Raw genomic sequence first — 26,029 nt, forward strand, 5'->3', positions numbered from 1 at the left:
GTCCTGATATAATTAGTTCCACTGGCAGTGAAGTTCCTGCCTTGCCCATTCACTCCACCCCATTTATTTGTTTTTAACTGATCCAAACCGATGCTATCACATAATTAACACACAATGCTGTTTAGTCACCTTTACCTTTTTTATCTTTGCCTTCTGAAATTACTCACCTGTATTCTTAGCCTGATTGATTGCTTTTTCCTCCTCTGTGACCTTTAAAGAAGTCAGTTCTGTCCCATGCTAGTAGCTCCAGTTCCTTCATCATTTGCCCAGACTGTTCTCTCAGGTACAGACATTTTAGTGCTTTGTCACTGACTCCAGCTTTTCTTGTATTTTTCCTTTTGTTTCTTCCCATTTGGCTTTAGGCATAGCTCTTTCCCTTAATATGTTGCCAGTATTTGTCTCTAGGTATTGGTGTTTGGCTTGCTGTTTATTCTGTTGTGGATGCCTACACACACACACACACACACACACACACACACACACACACACACACACACACACTTTGATTCCTCAGGAATTCTGAAGACTGCACAACTTTAGATCTCTGCCTGTTTCTGACAGACTAGACACTTTGGTTTTCTTTGAGCCTAAATCAACCGCAGACACATCAGATCTTTGCAGTGCAAGGTCCTCAGTTATGGATCTTGCTTTTCCTCAGGGATTGTCAGGGTTCTTGTCTTCCCATTTAATCTGATTTTTTTATCTTAAGGTATATTGAGTTGTGAATGACACATATCTCTTCCCTTCCTTCACCTTCACTGCCTGTACCTTTTTTTTGCTTAGGGTGAAATGAATTCTGCTGTTGAGTGCTCTTTTCCATTAAAAGTAAATCTGGTTTTGCAAAAGCAGTTCCAAACAGTCTGAAACATAGGAAAACAGGAAACAGCCACAAGTGAAAAATTCCTTCACCAAAAGGGTGGCCAAGTATCGGAACAGGCAGCCCAGGGAAATGGTTGAGTCACCATCCCTGGTGGTGTTTAAAACCTTTTGGTAAAGCAAAGCCCTCACATGCTGCAGTATTAAGAAAACTTTCCTGTCAGACCATCCAGGAGCCACTCTCTGTCAGTCACTGCACCTGAGCTGGTACTGAGGCTCCTTTGCAGCCCCATGCTCACAACCCCACACTATTTTCAAACCAGGTTTCCCTACCAGTTCAACCCCAGATTTCCCACTGCAGACTCTCAGATGCCAAAATATTTAAAATAATTTAATCTTGGTGCAATAACTAAATAATAAAAGAGCAGGTTGAGCTGGTGCTTCCAAGGAAGCACCCTAAATAAAGGAGTCCCTGGGCTTTTATCCCCTTGCAGGCTAAGCACGAGGAAGCCTGGGGGTTGTCGGTTCCTGGGTTTTTCCCACTGTCCATTCCCCTGGCCAAGTGACAAGTCCCCAGGCCTTTTATTATGCAAAGGGTTGGCAGTTCATGGCCCTTTGCCTGGGACTCAGGCTCTAGCCCCCCAGGGCTCAGCCTGCAGCTGGACACTGTGCTAGCTGCACAGAATGTATTCCTCTGCAGACACAGTGACACCAGTGCCTTACCTGGCCTGAAGGAATTCTCTGGTGGGCACAGGAAGAGGATGGTGTACCACTGGAGGTTGTTGAGGATGCATTGCTAAGAGATGTTGGCATTAAGGAGCACAGCATCCAAGAGTAATGAAAAGCTGTGTGACATTTCAGATTGTGTGAAGTAACTCCATTGAAGTACTGCTGGTTATTAGTGACAAGTTCTCATAGAAGTGCTTGGTATTTAGAGATGTGCTTTTGCCTGCCATGCAAAAATGAGTGACTCATTACTTCCCTCCTCTAAGGCCCTTCATCTAGAGGCAAAGAGAACAAATATGAGGTTGTGCCCCTTTCCTCACTGTCTCTGCTAGGGTATTTTGATCTCCTCTGCTTGCTGGGAATGGAGGGAAGGAAGGTCATGTGTTGCATATAAAGCAGTGACCTCTGCAAAGTCGTGGCCTATAGAGCCATTTCAAAAGATAAGCTCCCTTGTTAGTCTGTCCTCTGTAAGATCTGTAGCTGCAACATCACAATTTTCCTGAGGAGATCAATGCCTACCAGCAGTCTCATTAACTGGGAAACCTTTTAAAATTGATCACCACCTCCAGCTGTATCAGCCTCCAAGGGGTACAGCCCAATCAGTACCTCTCCTGCATGAAGTGCCGCTTCTATTTGATAAGGAAAGGCACTTAAGATTCTCATGGCATTAGCATGCTCTGACAATAAATATGATGCTGCCCAGAATTTTGTTTTCCTGATTAAATTCCTGACACTATTAAAAAGAAGAACTTCTCACTGAAATCCCCTTTCAAAGGGTCTAACATGAAGTGTGTGCTAAAAAGAAAGATTGTCTGTAACCTTGTGTGCTGTCTACAGAATATAGTTATTTCCCATCTCTTGAAAGCCTTGATAGCTTCTTTGTGTACAACAGGTCCTTGAAAGTCAGCTGTATCTGTTACCACAGTTGCTTGAATATGTGTTTGTGTCTTGTGAGAATGTAGTCTAGACAGGCATGCAGACTGCCGTGAAAAAGTCTGCAAGCCTCACAATTATGGGATCAGCCCCTCCTTTGACCCCAGTGGACTCAGGTTTTTTTCAGTGACTAAAACAGAAAAAACTCACAAGGTGTTTCTTGAAATAGCTGTGTATTAAAAGTCTGAAGAGCACACAGGAGCAGACTTTGGGGTGGAGAAGTTGCTGCATAGTGTGATTACTGTAGGTTGTGCTAACAGAAGAGAGGCGCGTGAGACATTTGTTGGTGACAGTGTTGTGGGGGCTCTGTCCCTGCAGATACCAGATTTAGAAAATGGGGAGTAAGTGTTGACTTTTTACCAGAAACTACATACACATGAAATGGACTCTTTCCTTCCTAGTCAGGGTAACCTGGATGTGTTTTGCATTGTTGGCCTGATTGTGTTTCTGTCAGAGCGCATTAGAAGGTAATGGAGGCTCATGTAGTCCGTACTTTGCAATTGCTAATCCATGCGAGGGAAAAACTGAGTGCACATCTTTCCAAAAGGACACAAGGAACGGTATTTTTCAGGACATTCCCTCTTTAGTTAGTATACCACATTGTCGTTTGAACAATAATGAAGATGGATATGTAATGACTGTTTCAGGGGCTTGCTGTGCAGACTGTGTGGATCTGTGTCTGAGCTGTAGGGTGTCTTGCCATGCTGTTTTGGCCCAGATTTCTAGTTAGATGTTTTTATTATATTTGTATTTGACTTCTCAGAAATTGTAGTGTTGGATGGGATACACTGTTTTTCTAATAGCCATCTACCTATTTATGTAATGGAAAAAGTAGTCTAAAAAATAGGGTTACTTTCTAATAGTACATGATGACCATTGTGTCACTTCATCTTTCCCTTTGCTATATATTCTTGCCTCTGTTTTTGTGAAGGTTGTATTCCTGTAAAAATTCCTGGAACAGCTGCACTCGGGTACATGTGCGCACTCAATATATTCCGCTCAGAATTTGGAGCTGGAAACAGAATTTGCCAGAGTGTCTCTGAGTGCATATTCCAAACACAATGCAGGAGCTTCACCAAACCAAGCTGATATACACTTGCCTGCCAGAGCAGCTTTCTCAAAAGTCATAAAATGCAGGAGAATAAAACCTGAATCAAAACAGAATTTTTATTTATTTATCAATTTTTACAGGATAAATGCTAGTGTCCTTGCCAGTTTTCAGTCCCCTATAATGTGTGGTTCAAACAGCAGGCTGGCAACAAATTTTCCCCACAGAAGTGCAAGTGTAAACCTGACCAGACTTTTAATACAGGTTGCTTAAGAGAATGAAAGAGGGCTCACACAAAAAGCATTTGCAGCCTTGAGAATCCTTTGTTTGCTTCTTTTTGCCACAATTGTCTTCTTTTTGTTCATTTGCTCCTGATTATTTTAAGCGTTGTCAATTATTTAGCTAACAGGCAGAAAACTAGGCTTTTATAGACATCCAAAGGGGCTCTCTTGAGTGTAATAATGAAAGCAGTTTATTGAACGCCTGTGAGGTTGCTTTCTAATTGTGCGCATTAATCTGCCCATGCAAGCTGGCTGAAAATATAGAAGCAGATTGCACATGCAGATGGAGCACACAGAATGGAATGCAATAGACTTATACGAAACTGCATTTTCCTTAAAACTGGATTTATGCTTATTACTTCAGATAATAAGTGAAGCTTACATCTAAAATAACATCCAGGAATAGTGGATGACTTGGTGGGAGGAACAAAGAACCGAGCTGTGTTATTTCATCCAGTCAGGGAAACAAAAAAAGCAGGTGGGTTGCGAGGATAGATTAGTTTTGAGTGTGGGTAGAAAATGATGAAAATAATTCTGCTGAGAAAGTTGCTTTTTATTTTTCTTTAAACAGCCTGTTTTTATTCTTTCTTGAAGCCTTATACGTAGGATGAACTAGTGTCACATTTTTTGTTCTTATCCTCAAACTCAGGAACAGAAGCTCAAGAGCTTGCAGACAAGAAATCCTCCTAGCCAAGGATAGCAGTGTTTGATAATTGTCATTAGGTTTGTCCAAGTCATCTGTACTATGACCTAGCATTACTGCCAGTGAAGTCTGTGAATACTGTATTAAGCTTGGTATGTGGCTAATGAGAGGATTTCTGTTGGAAAACAGGTGAACTGAATATCTAGAGAACAGCCTTTCTTCATAGTAAATGGCATTGCAGAAGAGCCATCTACATCATACTCGAATTTGATGTGTTAACAATTTCGTGTAATTTTTTACCATATAGCCTCTGACAAAAGGTGAGTCCCCCACCTACACACGCTCCAGAAATGAGCATTAATTCATGCTGGCAATTTTGGACATGGCTGATGTTTGTTTATTATTCTTACCCAAAAAGTGGACTCTGTCCTGCAGCTCAGATAAGAATTGAGGTACAGGAGAACCATGACCCCTGTTGAGCTGAATGCATGTTTGTAGCTGACAAACAGAAATGTTTTTACTACCTTGCCCCTTATCATGGTCCAGCTGTGGGAAACAAGGCAGTTACTTGTAACTTTCTGAATCTATTTAAACTGAGTAAACTGGCTGTGGCACATCTCTGCAAAGAGGGGGGGATGTGAGAAAAAACATGTGTAACTGTGTACTAGCAAAAGCCACGCATCTTTGGTGGAATTATTTTCACAAACAGTATTATTGGCCCCCCCAGCTTCATTCTCACTTTACCAAATTATTTTTGGTAGCAAAAGTCCCAGCTATACCTCTCTTTGGAGTCTCTTTCTCCATCTTCCAACCAAAAAAGTCTCGGAGAGCTTCTCCTATTTTTAGATTTGGTTTTGTTAGGCCAGTGGCCCCAGTACCAGCCAGCCTACCTGGTGGGTCTCAGCAAATGCCTGACCAAGATGCACATGGCAATGCACAAGGCAGAGCTCTCACTGAGGAAGGAGCGAGAGCATCAGTGAAAACACCCCCACCAAGGACCTTCCTGAAATGAAGGGCAGAATTTCTTCTGGGTAGGCCTTTGCAGAGTTATGCAACTGATCTTAACTTCTGCAAAAGTTGAGAAAGTTGTTATGCTTAGCCAATTAAGTATGTTGGAGTGAGAAGAAGTTGTAGATATAATTGCTGGTACTGCAAAAAGATGTCTTGAATTAAATTTGGGGATGAGTTTTTGTTGTTGGATTGTTTTTTCTTTTCAGAGAGGGTGAGTCCAACTATTTTTAAAAATTATCATGAAAATTCTGGGTAGATGTGTGAAACTAACATTATATATGCAGTATGCTTCTTAGTTTTCTAGATGAGTTGGAAGAAAATGGTGAAAAGTCACTTCAGCATTGCTTACAGGCAATTAATTTGGAAGCTGATGAGTCCAAGTCATTCAGCACCAAATGCTTCTTCTGTGGTCTTAGTGGCCACTCAAGTTGTCTACTCTTTGCAATGACTATGATGATTTACCTGCTTTGGAGTTATTTATTTTGATTTTTTTATTACTATTTTTGTATGCTCTTAGCATACTCGCCGATGTTCATAAGAGCAGAATTGAAGTGGAGGAGATCCTGCAGCTTGAAAAAATAGGAAGTTCATGAGCTGTCTTGTTTTTAGTAGTAGTAAGTCTTGGCCATTATAGTTTACAAATTGTCAAGAGAAATAAATAGATTTATGATACATACAAAAGTATTGTGCTGCCTTCTTTTTTTTTCCAAATGTACTGGCATAAACGCCAGTATATTTTTTGGTATACTGGCATTTCAATATCCATCAATTAAAGCAAAAGAATTAACTGCCACTTGGGGAGAACTACTGAAGATTACAAGAACCCTTTTAATTAATGCATTTTTAATGTTAGTCTGTAAAACAGACTTAAAGCTGAGAACTTTATTTGTAGGCAGAAAAATTATTTTCTCTCTGTCTCTATTCTGAGAGAAATACAGTCTCAAACGAAAAGCTTAGAAAATGAAAAGCTCGAATGAAAAGCTGGTGCTGTGTGACTCCTGGATGGAGGAAAATACTGGGTCCTAGGTCCATATCCTCATTCATGTCCCTAAGGATGAATCCTTTTCAAGACTTTTGTTATCCTTGTAGATGTGACAGTAGTCAAAAGCAAAATTTTTGACACACAAAATTGAAGACCTTATTCTGCAGAGGAATGTCAACCTTGGATCTTGCAATGAGATCATTGTGGGTCCTCAGATCTTTTGCAGTTGCATTCTGGAGTCAACTGTCGAGCTTCTCAGCTGTCAGGGCTGGTGATCATGTGAACTCCTACACAGGCCAGAGGAACTGTGGCCCACTCTAGCTTTTATAACCATCCCCTCATCTCACCCTAGTGGGAATGTGGGCGGAAATTAGTCCCAAACAGTAAGAAATGCACGTGGGCTCACAAGTAGCTTGTGAGTGCAGAATTACACCTTTTGCAATGGAACACCTAGCATACTCATGGTTCTGCATTTTGCCCATACTTGTTAAGCTTCAAATAAAGGGGTTTGCATAGCAGCTTTTTTTTTTAAAAAGACCTCTGCCTGAAGAGTAGCTGTGGAATGTAAAGCTGTATCTGTATATCTAAGGACCCGCAGAGAGCATCTGCACCATGGACTGACTGTCATGCAGCAGCCCCTTCTAGCACATTACTCAATGGCCCTGGCAGCAGAGTTAGTATTTTCCCCTGACAGCTCTTAAGAGTTATTCAGACCCCAAATCCAGTATTGTGCTCCACTCCCCTGCCTGTGCATCTGTACTGATAAATTTAATGCTATCAATCACTATAATTTCTGAGGCCAACTGGCCTGAAAAGTGCATACTTCCATTGCTAGAAAACTTTACCTCCCAAAATGGTGTGGTAGCATCTAAAATGCCTGTTGGGAGCAGCAGTTGATATTCATTCCTGGACAGAAGCCAGGAGTTATTTGCAAAAGTGCTGTTTGGGACAGGTCAAAACTATTTCAGGAATAGTTACTGCACTATAGATGCTGAGTTGCCATGCTAGGAGTAGTGCTTGGTGCTATTAAGCACACCAGTATGGGAGGAAGCTGTTTTAATTAGCACAGCAAAAGGTTTTTTCCCAGTGTTGTAATGGGAGATGAGGCTACCAAGACAAAATACCCTCATGAGATTACTCCAACTTAACCAGAGTGTCAGTGGCTCTCTTCAGATGGATGATTAGGGGTAGTTAGAACTCAGGCTAATAGCCTATTAGGATGGTGCCTTCTTGGTTAAATTTTGTATCTCCTTTTGCCTAGCTGTGTTTGGAAGGTATCAGGATTAAATTTCTTCATCTCAGGCTCTTCTTTCCTTAATGTTACTAAGTTTAGAGGAACACATTTTAGCATTTTTGATTAGTCCTTGAAGTTTCAGCAAGTGGATGAGATGTTGCTCCAGTTGTCTGTGTACTGATATGCTGGTTTCCTTCTGGAGATACTACTTTCCTTTCCAAAACATTAATTGAACAGTCATCTCCCTGAATTCTCTCTTTCCGTGCAGCCTGGTTTAAGCTATGCTCTGCATTGTTATGACTGCAGGTTTAGTGTTAGGAAAAATTCCATTCAGACATTGTCTGGCAACCCTAGGTGCATTGCTAGGTTTCCACAGAGATGACACACAACAGATCAACATATATAAGACCTGACTTGTCTTCCATCAGAAAACTCAGAAATCTGAGTCCCTTTCTTGTGATAGGAACACTTCATTAATGTATAACTTAATTTGGTGAAGTCAGGTGTTTCTCCATTCAAAGGCAGTACACAGTGTTGTTGAGGAACTTTATTTGCTTCCACTCTTGTAATCATCTTTTCTGATGCTAAAAAGTAAGCTTTTCACCAATCAGTGTGCTGATATGCAAAATTCAATGGCCTCCACCACATTTTAATGCAAATAATGAGAAATTCCACATACTCCATTTAATTCTCTTGCCATCACTAAGGAATTAGTGCAACTAGGTATAGCACCAAGTTGCCACATATTTTTTTGCAGAGCTTCAACCTTCTTAAATATACTCTAGATTTTCTGTAGGAGTTCTTAGTCCTCCTGGTGTAGAAATAAATTGTTGTTTCATCAGTTTTAGCATAGGTAGAGAAACACAAAATCTGCAATTTAAATCTTCACTTTCCCAAAATTACTCTGTGCAATCCTACCACTTAATAACTCATCTTTCGTGGAAAAACTGGAGTGCTTAACACTTGTATAAGAAGACTATTAATTTGTTCAACCTTTAGGTATAAGTACTTTGTAGATCAGGGAAAACTGTTTCATCTGGTTCTTTCTTTACTGTGCATTGTCTGAGGTCTGCTAACTACCCAGGTAATGGAGGAAAGGGAGTGAACTGGGAATGATGAGACTCTAAAAGCCCGACTTGCTAGAATTTGAGCAAGTACTTTGTACCTAAAGTGGTAACATGGTTTTGTATTGTGTAGAGTAACTGAGAAGAACTTGTGGTTTCTTGTTCCTTTTCCCAGCTTCTCAATATATCACTCCTCACTGACCAGCAGGACATTTTACCCATAAAGTATTTACTCACAGTTTTAGGTCATGGAGTGAAATATAAAGCACACTTAGTAGTCTGTTTCAGCTGTTAATCAAAATCAGTCTTCAGCAGCCAATGCTTTTTCTCTAAGTTTAAGTCTTTGGTAGTAGCATCTTCCCCTACACAGAGCTAGCTGTGTGCCCTGTGAGAAGAGTAAATCTTTGCGTTCAATATCTCTTGAAGCACTTTTTCTGCTTTCACTTCAGTGCTTTCATGTTTTCCAAAGCTGTACACAGAAATAAAATTGCCTCTTTACTTTAACTCTGTTCCTTTGAGTGAGAAAAGGCTTCAACATACGTGCCTGGGAGTGGAGGTTAAGAAACTGATTCCTCACCACAGCACACAAATTCCCATCCTTTGTTTTTGTTTGTGACCTAGTTTAATTGTACTTGGTTGAAACTATAAGCAAAGTGATGCTACTTTGAAATTCTGGGTTCGTTAGGCGTGCAGCTGGAAAAAGAAAATTACCCTTGCCAGAATAAGACATGAAAATGCTGTGCATTAACTAAAGACAAACATTTTTTTCTTGTTACAAAATGCTTGAAAGCCTTTCTGCTTGATAAAGTAATCTGTTGTAAGGCTGCATTGTATTAACTGTGAAGGAAAATTCCTGAAAATAATCTTTTAAAGTATTTGGCTGAGATTTACAGATCTCGTAGAATGATTTGCAACAATCTGTGAAGCAGTTGGCATCCTCATGAAGTCCAGTGATATGTGAGTCTGTTGTACAGGAGCTTTACAATGAGAAAAGCATAGCCACTCTACACCCAAAATATGCAAATGACCATAATTGTTTGCTTAAAAAATCATCCCAGCACGTCTTATCCACAGTGTGTGTTCTGTATCCTCTGCCCCATTTGTCTGTTTCCATAACCTTTTTTTTTCTACCTGTGATGTTTTTCAGCAGACACATGATAAAATGTCTAGGCTAGATTCCAAGGGTGGAATAAAAAGCTGTGTTTATTTTTATGGAAGCACTAACAATTCTATTTGGACTGAATTTCTTCATAGCAAAACCAATGAATTACTGAGCAGATTGGACGTGGGTTTGCCAAAGAGTGATTCCTGTCAGATTGCTAATCCTGGCCCAGAATCTACAGCATGGGTAAGCAAAACCATAGCTTGTGCTGTATTTTCTATCAGATTTCCAGGTGCTGTCAATAGTGCTATGTTAGAATATCCTAATTGAGCTTAATTGCCAAGACGTAACTCAGTGAGCAGCAAGGAGCCTTCTGGGTGAATGAGACTGCCTACCTTGTCTCTTCCACACTGGCAGGGTATTTGACATAGTAGAGGACTGCTCACAGATCTCTTTCTGATAAATGAGAATCAGATTTATATTCTGAGGTTAGATGAGAATCTTAAGTATGCCCTGTACCCATCCACTGGTGGTAAGCTTTTATGAAATCTCAATAAATTAATGTCAGCAGATGCTTTACTGCCTTAAAAATACAGTCAAAAGAGAAGCTTGTTTCTCACTGCATCCTAAAAGTGATTCCATACACTGCTTGGGGTTTTTGTCCCAGTTTGAAGTAGTCTGGTAAGTATCAGTGTAATTGGGAAATAGATAAAGTATTGCTTCAATTTCATTATTCTTATTGGCTCTGAGGCTTTCCACATACAATTAGTCTCTTCAAGTCTAAACCAAGCTTTCCTACTAATGTAGAAAGTTTCAGTGAGGAGTATTAACCCTGAAAGAGAAGTATTTCTCCTGTAGGGAGGTTTGTAATTGGGGACAGACAGAGGACAGGGAGCCAAGAAGACAGAAATTAACGTTAGAAGCAACTGAGCAGAAGTATGGAAGTATCTGATCTGGGCAGCCCTCTGCTGTATACAGCCTTGAGCACCAACTGTTGGGTAACAGGAAGGGAAGATTTGCCTCCATATTTCCTTGGATGCCTTAAAAATGGGAAAAAATCCTCCCTCATAGAAATTGCTGCAAACAGGATATATGACACATCTGTCTTGCCTCTAGTATCTCTTCCTTGTTTTCACTTCATGAAAAGGGAAGCTTATATTGAAAATAGGTCCCATTCCTCTTTAATTCTTCAGGATATCTTGCATCTCTAAAGGCAAGGGTAGAAAACCCAAAAGGCATTTTAGCAAGTGTGGGCAGATATGTAGCTAGAAAGTGCCAATTTCTGCCCAGCACTGCTGGACAGAAGGTCAATCGTAGGAGAGCAGCTTTCAGAATGTATTTTTTAGTCCTGGGTGAACAACCAAGATGAAGGGATATGGAAAGGGACAAAAGATGTCTTGAAACCACTTCTACTTCCCTCTTGAAGCATCCAACACTTCAAACAGTGGGAGTTTGCTCTTTGGTAAGGAAGGGCTAGCTCTGCAGCCTTTGTACAATGTGAGCACTGAACTGTGAAGATGAGTGAGCTCATGTCTGCACGACTGACTTGGATTTCAGCACTTTGTTGTGCTGTCTTCGTATCCATACCAAAGTGGGTGAATTGCTGAAGGAACACTGAACTATTTCAGTTGTACAGGTCCTACTTTTAGCCTTGGCCCTCTACTTTGCCTACCTATATGTGGCTTTCTCATTCTATGTTTTGACAAGTTTCTCAAAAAGTTGTGTCAAATTACATCCCATAGTTCATCTTTCACTCCACTAGCGTCCTAGCAGATAAAATACCTCACTTATCTGTACTGTTCTTTAGTACTAGCTGACATTATACTTGTCTTTTGTGTGGTTGCATTTCTATAGCTTTGTGAATCAAATAATCACTTGTTTGTAATGCAGCAATGCAGTTAGCAAAGCCTTCCCAACCAGCTTGTATGAGGTCCTGTCTATAGGCATGGACACAGCCTCTGAGCCAGGAATCCAGTGAGTTCTTATCTAAATAAACTTGGCATAGCACCAAAATACTAAAGCAGTAGGAAAATGAGGACTCTAATTTGTATGTTACCTTGACTGTGTCCTTTGTCTGGAGTAATTAAAGATTCTGGAACAATGTATTTGAAATACTGAAGTGTGATAAGCTTATGACGTGCCTAACATGCCTGCTAAAAGGGGCAATATACATACATGTATGTGATTTTTTTTTTAAATTTGAAAAACTTGTTCTGAAAACAGTCTGGGACAATGTGAGGCAGATCCAAGCTTTTTCCCCTCACATCATTTCTTGGATAGTGATATTAATTTAGCACACCTAGCTCAACTATCCTTGCCAAATGTTACTTCACATCCATGAACAAATTTGACTTCTTTTGAGGGACTCTGTCATTGATGACTTTTTGGGCCTGCTTATTTAATCAGGCTCATAATTAATTTTAATCCTGTCTTTCAAAGTGTGACCAATCCTGTGTAGATTTTTATTATCTTCCAACTTGATTAACATATTCTCCACACAATTCTCCAAGCCATTACATAGAGTAATGAATGATATCAGATCCAGAATGAGTCTCTCTGGACACATGTAGCAACTTCTCCCAGCTCAAAATTGAGCTATTAATAATTGCTTTCTCTATTCAGTCTTTTTAGCAAATTATGTGCCTGTTGTTTTAATGGTGTAGTTCTGCATGCATATATCAAATTTTGGAAATAGTCTGTAGACCTGTAACAAATCCCTCAATTAAGTCAAACCTGCACAATTCTTGTATTAAATTGTACTGGTTCATTTTTTAGTGTGCTACCCTACATCTCTGCTCAAAGACCTTACAGTAGAAGTTCCAGTGAATAATATCTTAAGGATCCTCTACGACCCTAATTGTAGGTTGGCTTTTTGCAAACAATTACAACTTGTGAAATACCAGGGCTATGTATTGTAATGAAAACCTATTGCACATGATGTGTTATTACATTATTCATGATGTGTAGTTCACATTTTCAGTTTTCTTGATGCTTCACAAGTAATAGCAGGTTTGATCTCTCCTGTTGCCCTACCTCCAAAAAAAAATCCTGTGTTCCCTCTGTTACAAGGCTTCCATTTTGCTTTCTAAATTTTGTAGTGTGTTTTCACTACTTTTCTTTCTTCCCAGAATACCCTATCTCTTATCATATATCCCAGCTGTGTTTTCTGACTGCTCAGGATATCTTTATGGCTGTCACTGGGACACAGAATAGCACTTGCTGTGACTACCTGAGTGTGATGCACAGGTGGACATTCAACCAAACTGAATGACTGAGAGGCTCTAGGCCACTTCTTGTTTAAATTCTAGTCTTGAGACTAATCTATTTCTTAAGTCACTGGAATCATTCGACCATATGTGTTTGTTAATTACCCATATAAAAATTTGAGAATAAGGTTTGGGAGTTTGGCCCTGCTCTCACCACACTAATATATTTTAATTTTCTGCTGAGCAATAGAAAAGAAGCCATGCTCATAAGCAAGCTCTTCGAGAGGATGAAAACAGAAGATTAGAGGAAATGAGGCAAGAACAACGGAGGAAGGTAATTATACATTAACAGTTTACATATTGTATCATTTTTGCATGCTGTGAAACCAATTAAATACACTGATTACTTGTAGCCTACGCACAGAGCTTCTCTTTAGCAAAAGTGATTCAGTCACTGTTTTCAAATATTGTGAGAGAGATGAGTCAAGCTGTAAAATTTGAACAAGGACAGGACAATTATCTTCTGAGTTCAAGGCTGTTTGCATCTGGAAAATGAGCTCCTTTTCACCTCTTCACTTGAATAATTGTGCAGAGGGCTTTTTGAGCATGGCAACTAATTTCATAGTCTAAGGAAACCAGTTTGCTCTCTTGCAAGCAGAAGTCGTCTTACTGAGGAATTAAGGATGATCTTTCTGAATTGTTTCTTTCTAGAGAATTGAGGGCCATGGGCCCTGCTTTTTCAAATGGGGATGTGGAAATGCTCAGATTCCCTGTTAATTATAGCATGCCTCTCTGTGCCCTTGATAACTACCTAACTAAAGAATTTTGAATTGTCTAAAAAGCAGGCATACCATAAATGCAACTTGAACTCCATGTTCTGAGTATGCAAAATGCATTGCCTGAAAAGTGTAGTCCCTCTGGTATGGATTTGGGTACCATATCCTTGTAAAGTCCATCCACCAAAGGTGATGGCACTCTGCAAAGTTACCTGTCTTGGCTCCAGGCTTGACTGTGAAAGTACAGGGAGGGCAACACGTGAAAATCTAGCAAATCATTTGAAAATTTGTGAGCAAGTGCTGAGCTACTTGCTGTGCCTCTGCTGTTACTAACATCCAAATTAATGTTAAGCTACTTCCCCAGTGGGAGAATTTTAGCACAACAAATTCCATACACTGAATTTCTTCTACAACTGGAGAAGTTACTCATTCCCTGTCACTGATATCTTTCTTTACATGTTGGGGATGTGTCCTCATTTCATAGTATTCCAAATATAATACTGGGGGAAAAAGGTGGGGCAAAAGGGAGTCTCTTCATTGCTATCCCATCAGGTATATGCTTATTCCCAGAACCTATACAGAGGAAAAATTTTTGAAAGCCAGCCTGGATGGGTGTAAGGCTGGTTCCTGTTGTAGTCTGTACATGGATCCTTCCAAAGAGAAAATAACTACAGATGTAAATTAGCACACCCCTAATTCATGGATTTGGTTGAAGGGACTTGTGTAGAGCTGTAGACTCTATAGCAATTTCCATGGGTTGCTAAGGAGGTGTTGGCTGCTTCTAAGGCTGCTCTTGTTTGCTTTGTGGTTCCAAGGTCTCCTTGCCTTCACAGTTGCTGCTACCTATTGTGCAGAGTAATGCACTACTTACAAACCCACTGTAAATAATATGGATTTTAAGGGCTCCAGTAATTGTCCCTCAGATATATGTTGGCTCATTTCTACTTCAAACTAATATTTATTAAAGTAATTGTGAATTCTGTCTTGTGTGTACCTCCTAGCACAGTGTAGCTATAAAATGTGTAGGTATTGTCAGTTCCCTTTTTTTCTTCAGTACAGGTTTTAGTATGTATTGCTTGATTTAGAAATTTTCAGTACACTTTGAACACTGCATCATATACACACAGTATATTTCAGAACATTACTCCAAGAGAGGAGTCGGCATATTGGAAAGTCAGATACTGAGTTTTAATTTTCAGGTTGAATAGTTATTTAAAATAGTGAAAATTGAGGTTGGCTTTTTTATTTCTTAATCCTGTTTCTTCTTTTAGGGCTAGACAAATATTGATACACAACACATTCTCAGTTATTGATTTTCTCCATACATTTATTGCATAGTTTTTACTTAATGTTCCACTTAAATTGATTTAAAAAAAAAAAACAGTCATGTGGTTCCATTCAGTTATTGAAACTTTTATCTAAGCACATCATTTTATTTTACTTTCTATTCCTACTGCTGTGCAGTTGCTATGGAAAATATGAAAGATGGGTGTGTTCCAATGCTTTCCCCCCTTGCCCTGCAAGCCCCTTGCAGAAAGATCTGCTACTTCTTGGGTGCATTGCAGGAAGAAGGAGCTGGACAAACAAGCACACATAGAGACCAGAGTCATACCAACTGTGTTTCCTTCACAGCTTTGGCTAAAATTGCATGAGCAAACTCTCCTTTGAAAAGAATTCCCTTTGAACCTGTTTATACACCATAGTACTACATAAGGCTGGTAGTCTGCTGCAATGCTGGGGGCTTGTATCTGTTCCCACCACACCATTTTCAACATGTACCTTTTTTCCTCCTCACCCTGAAGGGAGGAGCCCCCGGGATCTGGAGGTGACACACCACATCACATAGCCCAGATTTCATCTTCTGCTTGTACTCTGTAGAGGCAGGAGGCAAGGACATGCCTCCTTCTTACTCTGTGGGCATGACGGCTGTGTCTGCTCCTGCTCCTCACTTTGGCTTTCGTCTCCCTCTGACCCACCAGGAAATTCAAATCTGTGTTTTGGGACAAGGGGAAGCAGTCTGGTGTCTGGCATACCCCCTTACATGTAGGACTGTAAATGTCTGAATCCTGTACCATCACACTTTTTAAGACACGAATGAAAAATTATCCACATGCTGAACAGAAAAACCAGCTCAGTTTTTAACATAGTGATGTCACATAAGGAATATGCTGCTGAGAGAAGTTCTGACTTTAACTGAGGTTAGCATCATGTGGAATTAATAGGGTTTGCAGCATAAGCATGTAATTAAAAGTAAGTTAGTTTATCTGTTTATTTGTTTGTTTTTCACTTTTCTCATTGCCAGGCTGAATTATTGGAATTTAAACAAAAGCAGGAAGAGGAAACCAGGACAAGAGCACTTAAAAATGAACAGAGGAGGTAAGATGCAAAATAAATGCAGAATGCACTCAAATTGAATTTCCACCTGGAAAGGGTCTCAAAATTGTAGGCACTTATGTTTTAGAAGACTATTTCAATGAGGATCCCTGACCTCAGCTCTGGTTTAGCTTTGCTTTCAAATGAGCCACTAATATCCATGATTACAGCTGCTCACTGCATGCAGTATGACCCAGAGTGCCTTTCTCACTTTATTTATCCTATCAGCATAGGACACAGCATAAGGTAGGAAAATTTTAATAGTTTTATGGATGACTACTAATACAGTAGTTTTGGCTGGGACACACTTTATCTGTGTATCTTTATATGAACCTAGATATCTATATATTTTTATTTTTATATCTATGTTTTTATTTCTTTTAGAATGGTCTACTTTGTCCATACTGCATCTTGTGGTTGACTGTCTCTGAGGTCAGCAGGCAGGGCTAAACCTGGGACTTGGTATCGATTCAGAGGGAACCTGCAGTGCAGCAAGGCCTTCTGCAGCTGCATTTCCTTGTGCCCCAGGCTGTGCCCCACTGCTGTGACCTCTCTGTGCTCAACAGTTCTCATCTTCCACTTCTGTCACTTAACTGACTTGTCATTATCCTGAAGCACAGCTTTATTCTCAGCTTTGTGTTCTGCTGGTAAAAAGAAACAATGCTCAGGCTCAAAAGTAAAAACAACATTTGTTTCTTTTTTTTAAATCATTATGTAAATATTAAAAAAAATTGCCTACTTCTGTAGGCAACCACTCTTCAGACTGCTTTCATTTCTTTTTTTTCTCTAGCAAAGACATTGAAATAATTACCCATTGAAGTTAATGACGGATTTTTTATTCAGTCCATCTCATACGCCTAGACAGAAATAACCCAGTATTTTCCTTTTTATCTCATTCTTGCCAACACCATTGTAAAACATTAAAACAACAGTCATGTCTATCAGTATGTATGCATGTATGTCAGTAAGCATGTCTGTCAGACCTAAGCAGTAATTAAGGAGAAAAAGACACAGTTTTCCAGAGGATCATAGAATGATTTGGGTTGGAAGGGACCTTAAAGGTCATCTAGCTCCAACCTCCCCGACATGGACAGGGACACCTTCCACTAGACCAGGTTGGTCAAAGCCCCATCCAGCCTGGTCAGGAACACTTCCAGGGATGGGGCATCCACTTCTCTGGGCAACTTGTGCCAGTGCCTCAGCACCCTCATAGTGAAGAATTTCTTCCTAATATCCAATCTAAACCTACCCCCTTTCAGTCTAAAGCCATTCTCCCTTGCCCTTTATCACATGGTCTTGTAAAAAGTCCCTCTCCATCTCTCCTGTAGCCTACTTTAGATGCTGAAAGGCTGCTGTAAGGTCACCCCACAGGCATTTCTTCGCCATGCTGAACAATCCCAATGTGAAAATATTTAAAACAGATTGAGGAAAACTTCGTATTTGTCCCTGCTTTCCAGATTGATAGAGCAGTGCAAGAAAATGCTAGAATTTCACAGCTGGATGGAGAAAGTTGTCAGCTGCATAAATTGTCTCTCTTAGTAACCAGCTTAAGTGGGTTCTTTGATTTTTTTATTTGGAAATCAGTACTTCTAGAAACTTTCCTTGTGCACTGAAGCCTGAAAGATTACCTGAGGTGACTTGTCAAAATATGTAACCTCCCTAAAAAGGTGGGTGGTGGTACACAGGTCATTTTTCTATGGAGAATTTTGGTGCATTATGAACAGCAGCCAAAGTGTGCCTCTTAATCTCAACAGGCTGATCCCAGGATTAGGATGCATCTGGTGAATTGAAAATTAAGTCCACCTGATCTCATGCCCATCCGTGGTTGTGCAGCACAGGCTTGAGAAATACAGGAAGATGGGCTCTGAACAGATGGGAAGGGAGAGCCACTCACAGAATGTTAAATTTCAGTAGTTTGTGAACTTCTCAGCTGCCTTCCACCATTATTCATTTTTTATTGTACTTTAAGGGTAAATAATGCTTTCCTGGACCGACTCCAGAACAAAACACCGCCTAATAAAATCTAGCACCCTGGATATACTGGACTACCTCAAAATTGGCACCTTGGTAAGTTTTTTGGTACAGAATGGAGAAGCAATGAGATTGTTTAAACAATGTTGAATTTTTCTCCAGACACTGTTGGGTGTCTGTGTGTGTTTAGCCTGCCTGACAGAACTTACAGCCCTGGCTGGCTGTCCTTAATACCTTTCAAGAAGAAATTCTGTCTAGAATATAAGCTTTTCAAATGGGAGGAGGGAGGAACAGCTGCTCTTGCAGCAGAACTCAATGGCCTTGTGTGTGAGGTACTCACTGCCATATCCAAGTACTTCCTTAAGTTCAGAACAAGGATAGTGAAATCATTAGGGATTTTTTGAAAGTCTTTAAATGAAAGATGCTTGGATATGCTATAAATATTTTAATACGGTATTGAAGTTGGAGGGAAAAAATCCCATCTCTATATCTGTAGCTATCTATTTATCTATCTCTTTCCAGGTACAGCTTTTCTTTTTTTACTTATATAAAATTATGACAAAGAAGGCTCAACTACATTTCTTTTAAAATCAGTATTTGTATGGATTCTTTGAAGAAAAGATATCTTGGCTGTAATCTATTAAGCATCAATGCAGTTTTTCAACTGTCCTAATGAGACATTAATGTGACTGTTGTTTAGAATTGCACTTTTCAGTGTAAAAAAAAAAAAGTGATTATATGTATTCCCCACAATGGAATTTTCCATTAGGCTGAAATTATATTGATGAAAGGACCCTAATACAGGAATGGAAGAGAAAAATGAGAAGCAAAATGATGAGAGTCTAAGACAATTAACTGTGAGTGACAGTGTAGAGAAAGATGTTTAGCTGATAAAATATGAAAGCTTGAATTGGATTAGTTGGGAGGATGTGCATGTTAGCCAGTGAATACCAGGAAGAGTTGGGTTCAAGCATCTCCAAAGTCAAGGAATGGTTAAAAAGCAGATATTCTTCCTACTGGAATTTGTCAAGTACTGGAAGTGGGAAAAGGGGGTCTCCATCACTACAAGCTTTGGGCAAGCCCTGGGATCAGGAACCTTGTAGTGGTTCTTGGTCTTGGTAAGAGAAGACAGGACGTGCCAGCTCAAGGTCCCATCAGGTCTGTGAGCAGACATCAGCAGCTTTACTGATCTGAAACACGAAGCACATCAGGCAATCCAGAAGCTGATGGAAGCCAAGTTACACATGTCCAGGCTAGTTAAAGAGTGTGAGTAAGAGAGCACAGTGTATGGCAGGCATGAGCCACCTCCTGAAGGACAGCATGTCTGCAGACAGCAGAATTGGAGACTGCAGGTGGGACACAGCCACCTGATAGATAGTTAAAGTGCAAATGGTAAAGGCTGATGGAGGATGCCTGGTTAACAGAGGCAACAAGGGCACTTTGGTTCTTTCATCCCCATTTGTGTACTGTTTCCTGATAAACTCCAAGGAAAATGTCTGACACAGCCAAGATCCCCAACATCTTACTCAAGCATCTCCACCAGAGCACCTGCCTTCACCCCTGGAAACCTTGCCATTGTCTGCAGAGGTGACAGGGGTTTGCCTTTAGTTTTGGTACCACCAAATGAATGTGCTCAGACCAGGCACAGTTTTAACAACAGATGACTATATGAGGGTTTTAAAAAATATATAAATTCAAAGAATGCATCCACACAAATGCAATAAAACCCCATGTATGGAAGTGATAAATGTCCTACTCTGTTATTTACTTAATGACTCCCAAAGAGCCCTCTGTTGGGTAATGCTAGATCTATTTTACCTTTATGTTATAACGTGAGATTTGAAGACTAAACAGAGTAGGAAAAGATTAAAATTTGAAAGAATATGTCATAATGGATAGGAATTAAAAAATGGGTATTGGTAACAAGTACAAGAAAGAAAAATAATATTTCAAAAGATAGGCTGGAGGGAGCAATCTTAGTGTCTTTGATTATACCAAGATTCTTCTCCTTTCCTTTGGGATTTAAAAAAACAGAGCTGAACTCCAGGCAGGGCTTACAAGTCATGTGGTCTGCAGCCTGACATTTTACATTACAAGGAAGCTAACTGAAACAGGTCAGACTATATACTAAGATTAAAAGAAGGTAAAATGTTCCCAAAGCAAAGACCTGAAGGTAATTTTTGAGCCTATTCCATCTGTGCAGAGGCACCAAAGAGGAAATATTTGTTCTCTTTCCCTCTTGTATTTTTTTTCCTGTTTGAACTCTTAACAGTCACCACAAATTTACACTTAACAGAAGCTGAATGCTGTGCTCTATTGTTGATGTATCTACTTTATTTTTTACTGTTGGTTCTATTAGCTTGGTTTCCTAAAGAAATGAAGTTTGTACGATCACGCTGTCTGTCTGCATGTAATAAGGTTTCCCAGCTGCTGGCCAACCTTAGCCAAATTTGAAAGGGATTATAAGTCTCAGAGATAATTAAATTTCTGTGTGCTTTATGAAAAGCAGTGTCTGGCATAGGAGACAGCCTAAAACAGTGCCCACTCTGAGGGGTGGTGCATTCTCTGCATTGTTTGACTGCAGCCCTCTGGCGGATCAGTGTGGGCACAGCTCCAGAGCAGCTGCAGCTCTGCCCTCATTTCCTGGGGGCTAGGGGATTCAGAAAGGGACATGGATATCACAAATCACATGGAGAAAAGGGGAGGAGGCTGAATATATTGTGTATGTCTGGGAAGAGGGCAGTTGCATTGTCCAATTGTCCCTTAAGCAATAGGAAATGAGCTTTCATTAATTCAAATCCCCTCCAGACATTTTCTGTTTTATTAGGAATATTTATAAGCTGTTATATCAAGAAGGATCTTCATCACTGTAATTTTTCCTGCCTTTTTGATTATAAATGCCAGGGCACTTTCTGGGTGGCTGTGTAGTTTCCTTTTTTAATGGGAAAACAACGTAATGAAGTTCCATTTCTATCTGTGAGGTACTGCACCCTTGAGAAAGCTCCAAGTCTTGCTGTATGCTATCAAGAAAGTTTTAGTGCCTTTTACACTGCCTTTGACATAAGGATAAACCTTTCAAGATAGGAAGATAAGAAAATTACCATTGTCCTTTCAATATTCAAGTTTAATAAATAAGATCATATAATGGAATCACAGAATGGTTTGGGTTGGAAGGGACCTTAAAGATCATCTAGTTCTAACCCCCCTGCCATGGGCAGGGACACCTTCCATGAGAGCAGGTTGCTCAGAGCTCCAGCCAACTTGTCTTCAGCACTTCCAGATATAGGGCATCCACAGCTTCTCTGGGCAGCCTGCTCCAATGCTTCACCACCCACACAGTAAAGAATTTCTTCCTAATTTAATCATGATTCATCTGGGACTTAGAACTGAGACAGTATTTGTTCACTGTTTTGGCACAAATGATCAGTAAAACAATTTTGTTGTTACAAAAGAATAACTTTAAAACAGTTGCACATTTTGTTATTCAAGGCCTCCTGAGATTTGCCCATATCCAAGTACGTAAGGATTTGCAGAGACCAAAAGCTAATGCATGGCAAGCCTGGAACAGAGACCTTGTTAATTTTTTGCAAGAAAATGGGGCACTGTCAAGTACCCTTTTGTTTATTCTGTAAGTGGGGGGAGGTCACATTGTGAACATATGAAATTTATAGGTCTCCTCTTCTTTAATGAAATGCTCATTGTCTTGCTGAAACTCTCTGAGCCATAGCTAAGCCCGAATCTAGAAGGCAAGGTGACATATTACATCTTCCTGTCTCATGTCTCCATTATGTCCAGTGTGATGCATAAGAATGAGAAATGCTCCCTCGAGTGCTGACTCTGCTCTTTCAGTGGATGCATAATTCTAGATATTTGCTGTGCAAAGCAGCTGTGCCCTGAATACACAGGTGTAGTGGGACAGGAAACCCCATTCTCTTCCTTTCCCATGTGCAGAACAGGAACTCAGTAAGATGCTGTATAAATTTGTTTTGAGGAAATATTTATGGATAAAACTATTTTGAATAAACATGGTTTGTGGGTTTGCGCTTTGTTTAGTTCTTGCAGCATGACCCATGGGAAAGTTTCTTTGGAGTCTCAACCAGCACTTGATTTATGCTGTTTGTGACCAGCTGAAGAGGGAACAAGTCATGAAGTTTACTGTTGCACAGCAAAAAGAGCCACAGCTCAAAGGCCCCTGAAGTCACAAGGCCAGCATTCATGTCACAGGTTTTTGTAAACAATCCATCTTTAATACATTTTCAGAAGGATCAAGTTCCATTAAAAATGCTGCTTTCCCAGAACAAAGAAAAGGCTTTTCCTTAACATGAGACTATTGAGAAAAGAATATTTGTGTAAGAAGGTAAGGTAAGAAGGTACCAGAATGCAATCCACATCCAGTGGTTACATTTGTTTAAATGAATAATGTGATTTGCTAACTTACCTTTAACTTGGTCAGTCTATGTACAATCTGAGTTGAAATGGTTATTAATTTGTTTCCTAAAACTGGTTGTTTTCTTGTTTGTTGGGTTTTTTCTTTTTACTGAAAGTAACATGCTTGTCTTTCCTGGCAGAAAATGTAGAAACTACTTAGCAGAAGTGTCAGCATCAATAATGGGACCTCAGATGAGTAGGTCCAGGCAGGCTATAGCTCAGTTTAGTGACTGAGCTCTGGCAAGGCTGTCAAAAGTCATTTGCAGATGTGTTTCCCCTGCCTTGATCTTGAGCTCAGTCATTCTTTGCTTTGAGGACCTCATCCTAAATGAGAATAGTGGCAGTCTGGGGAGGAAGAGAAGAAACTTCTCACTCTTTCAAATTGTATGAGGTTAAGGACTGAAGAATCTGAAGATATTTGAAATACTTCTAGGGTTATTTTTTTTCTCAGCAGAAGCAAGACATGTTTATCTCTTGAGTCAATACATCCTGCTATTTATTTGGAGTTTAAATCAAAGATGTTTCTTGCTAGGACTGAAATCTTGAAGAAAGGTTTGCTTCTTATTTTAAGTGGAGTTTCAAAACGACTTCAAATAATCAAGAAAGTGCCACACAACTAGACAACCATAATTCCTTGCATAAATATGTGATTGTATTGCACATTGTACATTGTACTGTACTAATGCAGCTTTTATTTTTATACAGGAGTCAAACTACTTGGAATAAAGGAGGAGCAAAGTAAGAATAATGGATTTGTTCTTTATAGGACCGATGTCAGTATTAATTTAGTTTTGAATTTGATATTTCATCATGACAACTTATATAGTCAAATTTTGAATCAGTATGAGAAGGGATCTTAAAATAAATACATTCCAACTCTGTGTTTGGGGGCCATGCAATGGCACATACCTAAACTGAAACATGATTTATGTAAAGAATCACAGAACATGTATTGCAGGTAAGAAGAGCAGATGATGGCATCGAAGGCATCTTCTGGGAGTGCCTTGATATTTAGGCTAAAACTTCACTACAGCCACATTCTCTGCATCATAGACTGTGCCTAGATAAAGCTGAACACCTGAGGAATGTGGCTGGGAGTGCAGGAGATGACTTAGAAAACTTTCAGTGTTCTTAAGTGAGAGGGATACTGTTGTGGGCTGTGTTCTTCCAACTATTTTTCATGAACAAAAAGGCAGAATATGACTATCAGTAGAGGCTGTCAGTAAAACACCACTACAGAATCAGAGAAATCAGGCTCTCTGCTTTAAAATGTCCTTTTCTTAAGGCTCACTGCATCTGAATGCCTTTCTGAAAGGGGTTCCCTACTTCACTTCTCAATTCTGGTACAAGTATGTCTGCAGAGCCTTTACTTCTAGGGTTGGAAACTAGAAGCAAGTTCAGGAACTGACAAAGATTATTTGTTCCTTAGGAGATGCATTTGACATAACTCTATTTTTTTTTTTTTTTTGAGTCCTGGCATTTTTTGAAAACGGAATTTAAAACCCCTTTCTTCCAAGCCTCCTCCCACAAATCTAGATAGGAGACTTTCTCCATAATTTGCTATTCCAACACTTATGTTAATATTTTTACAGCAGGACTTTATTCTGAAGACAGTATCTAAATAATATTGTTGGCTTCCCAGGAGTAGTCTTCTCAGTTTTATGAGAAGTAAAATTTTTATTAAAAATTAACTCAAATTCACTAAAGAAATGACAATGTGTAGATAAGGACAATTCCCTGGAGGGGCAGAAATGGCTATTTTTGTGCTGTCCACAGTTGTACTAGGTTTTATAAGCTGTGGACAGCTGAAGGACTTCAACATATTGGATCCTTTGTTATTGGTATTATATAATACCAATAATGTATTTTCATATGAGCTGTACAAGAAATATGGATGGGTGTATTTTTAAGCCTTGTTTTTCTGTTGTTCTGAAAACACATTTCAGCCTGCTACACTAATATATTGTTCAAAGAGTTATTAATATGTCTGCAGATAATTAGGACATTTTGTGAATTAAATTTACAAAAAGATAGAAATCCCTTCATGAAGGCTTTACATAATTAAAAGCTAAAACCTGTTGAAAGAAAGGGAAGACTATTTTCCAGTGGACTTAATCCCTGAGAATTTGACTTTGAATTTTGTTTTTGTTGTAAAAGATAAATTTTAATTCTGTTTTCTCCCTCTTGTTACAGGGTATTGCAGAAAAATTCACTTTTATCTGGCCTAGGCCAAACAACCTCATAAAAGCTCCAAGAAACTGCTCTTTATTGTGATTCTTTTCTTACCCTGACTTCAGCTGCACACCCTCTTCATGAGCAATCTGCAGAGACTGGTTTCTAGCTGTCATTATTCAGGCATACATATTTGAAACAGCTGATTATGAAAGTCCTTTTTAATTTTTAATAAGAATATGTGTAAATTTTTTTTCATAAATTGTTTTGCCTCATGTAGAATGTAATTATCCCAGTCTTCATGATCTCTGGAAAAGAAGACATAAGTGACTGCAGAAGCTGCAGTAATATCTCTGTTTACTTGCTGCTCTTTACCCAGGGAAAAAAAACATTTCAGAGACACTCTAAAAAAGCAGGTAGAGAGGGGTTTTTTGGGAAGAGGAGAAATGTTGCTGGGGTTTTGTTTGTTTGTTTGTTTGTTTTCTGTTTGTTTTTGTGGAAGTTTTGTGAAATTATTTTACTCTTGTACTCTATAGCAGACACTCAAGAAGAAAAATGTGCGTTGTAGACAGTATCTTTTAAATAAGTTCTTAGGAAAATACATAACATGAAAGAAAGAAATAAAGCTTGAAATAAAACTGAAATGTGTCTGATCTCTTCACATCTTTTGTGATCCAATGTAGTGGCTTTTCTCTTTGTCTGTTTTACCATGGTAACTTCTGTTACAGGAGTGGGGAGCACTACTCCAACATGAGCTTTAGTTTCCCACTTTTCTTTGTCCCTCTAGTCCAGTGGAATTTAATTTGTGTCTCCCTGTCTCTGAGACAGATGACAACTTTTTAATGCTTTCTAAAAGTCATCACCTATGACCAAGGTATTTCTAATGTAAAAGAAGTGTTCACAGTGCATATTACATAAACCACACAGAGAAGAAAAAGTACGGGTGGCATTTGCAAGTGTGTCTTAGGCCGAGTTAAAAGTCTCCAGAGCAATTTTGTTCAGCATGCAGGCATACCATGATGTTTTTCCATCACACTTGCAATACAGAAACTTCATAATGAGTCACCTGAAGGGTTTTTTGAACCACGGATGTTGTGATGTTTGCTGTCCCTTGTGGGACACTCTGTAGCTGTCTTTGGCTCAGACAATTACTCAAATCTCTCATACTGCTAGCTAGCTGATGTTCATAGGGAAAGCTGGAGATTTGGCAATAGTTTCTGGTTTAGCCTTTTTTTAGGTAAAAATTCCTGGGAAGATTCCTTG

At 39.5% G+C, this 26,029-nt stretch overlaps 1 protein-coding gene across 3 annotated transcripts in view; it reads left to right on the forward strand.

Annotated features, from left to right (window-relative positions):
* The window catches only part of EPSTI1 (epithelial stromal interaction 1), a 50,207-nt gene extending 24,797 nt beyond the window's left edge, over window positions 1-25,410 (forward strand). The window contains exons 8-14 of one of the 3 annotated variants that reach the window (XR_007778952.1): window positions 9,993-10,086; window positions 13,297-13,380; window positions 16,125-16,198; window positions 18,165-18,262; window positions 22,427-22,523; window positions 23,300-23,332; window positions 24,788-25,410. Coding sequence is in view for 1 of the 3 variants with exons in the window: in XM_050980796.1 (XP_050836753.1) it covers window positions 9,993-10,086; window positions 13,297-13,380; window positions 16,125-16,198; window positions 18,165-18,222 (310 nt within the window). In the remaining 2 variants the exon portion in view is untranslated. The other 2 variants (XR_007778950.1, XM_050980796.1) reach the window with 2 other exon arrangements.
* Window positions 25,411-26,029: the final 619 nt, after the last annotated feature.

This window comes from Serinus canaria, chromosome 1 (genome assembly GCF_022539315.1).
Source record: "Serinus canaria isolate serCan28SL12 chromosome 1, serCan2020, whole genome shotgun sequence".
Classification (NCBI taxonomy): Eukaryota; Metazoa; Chordata; class Aves; order Passeriformes; family Fringillidae; genus Serinus; species Serinus canaria.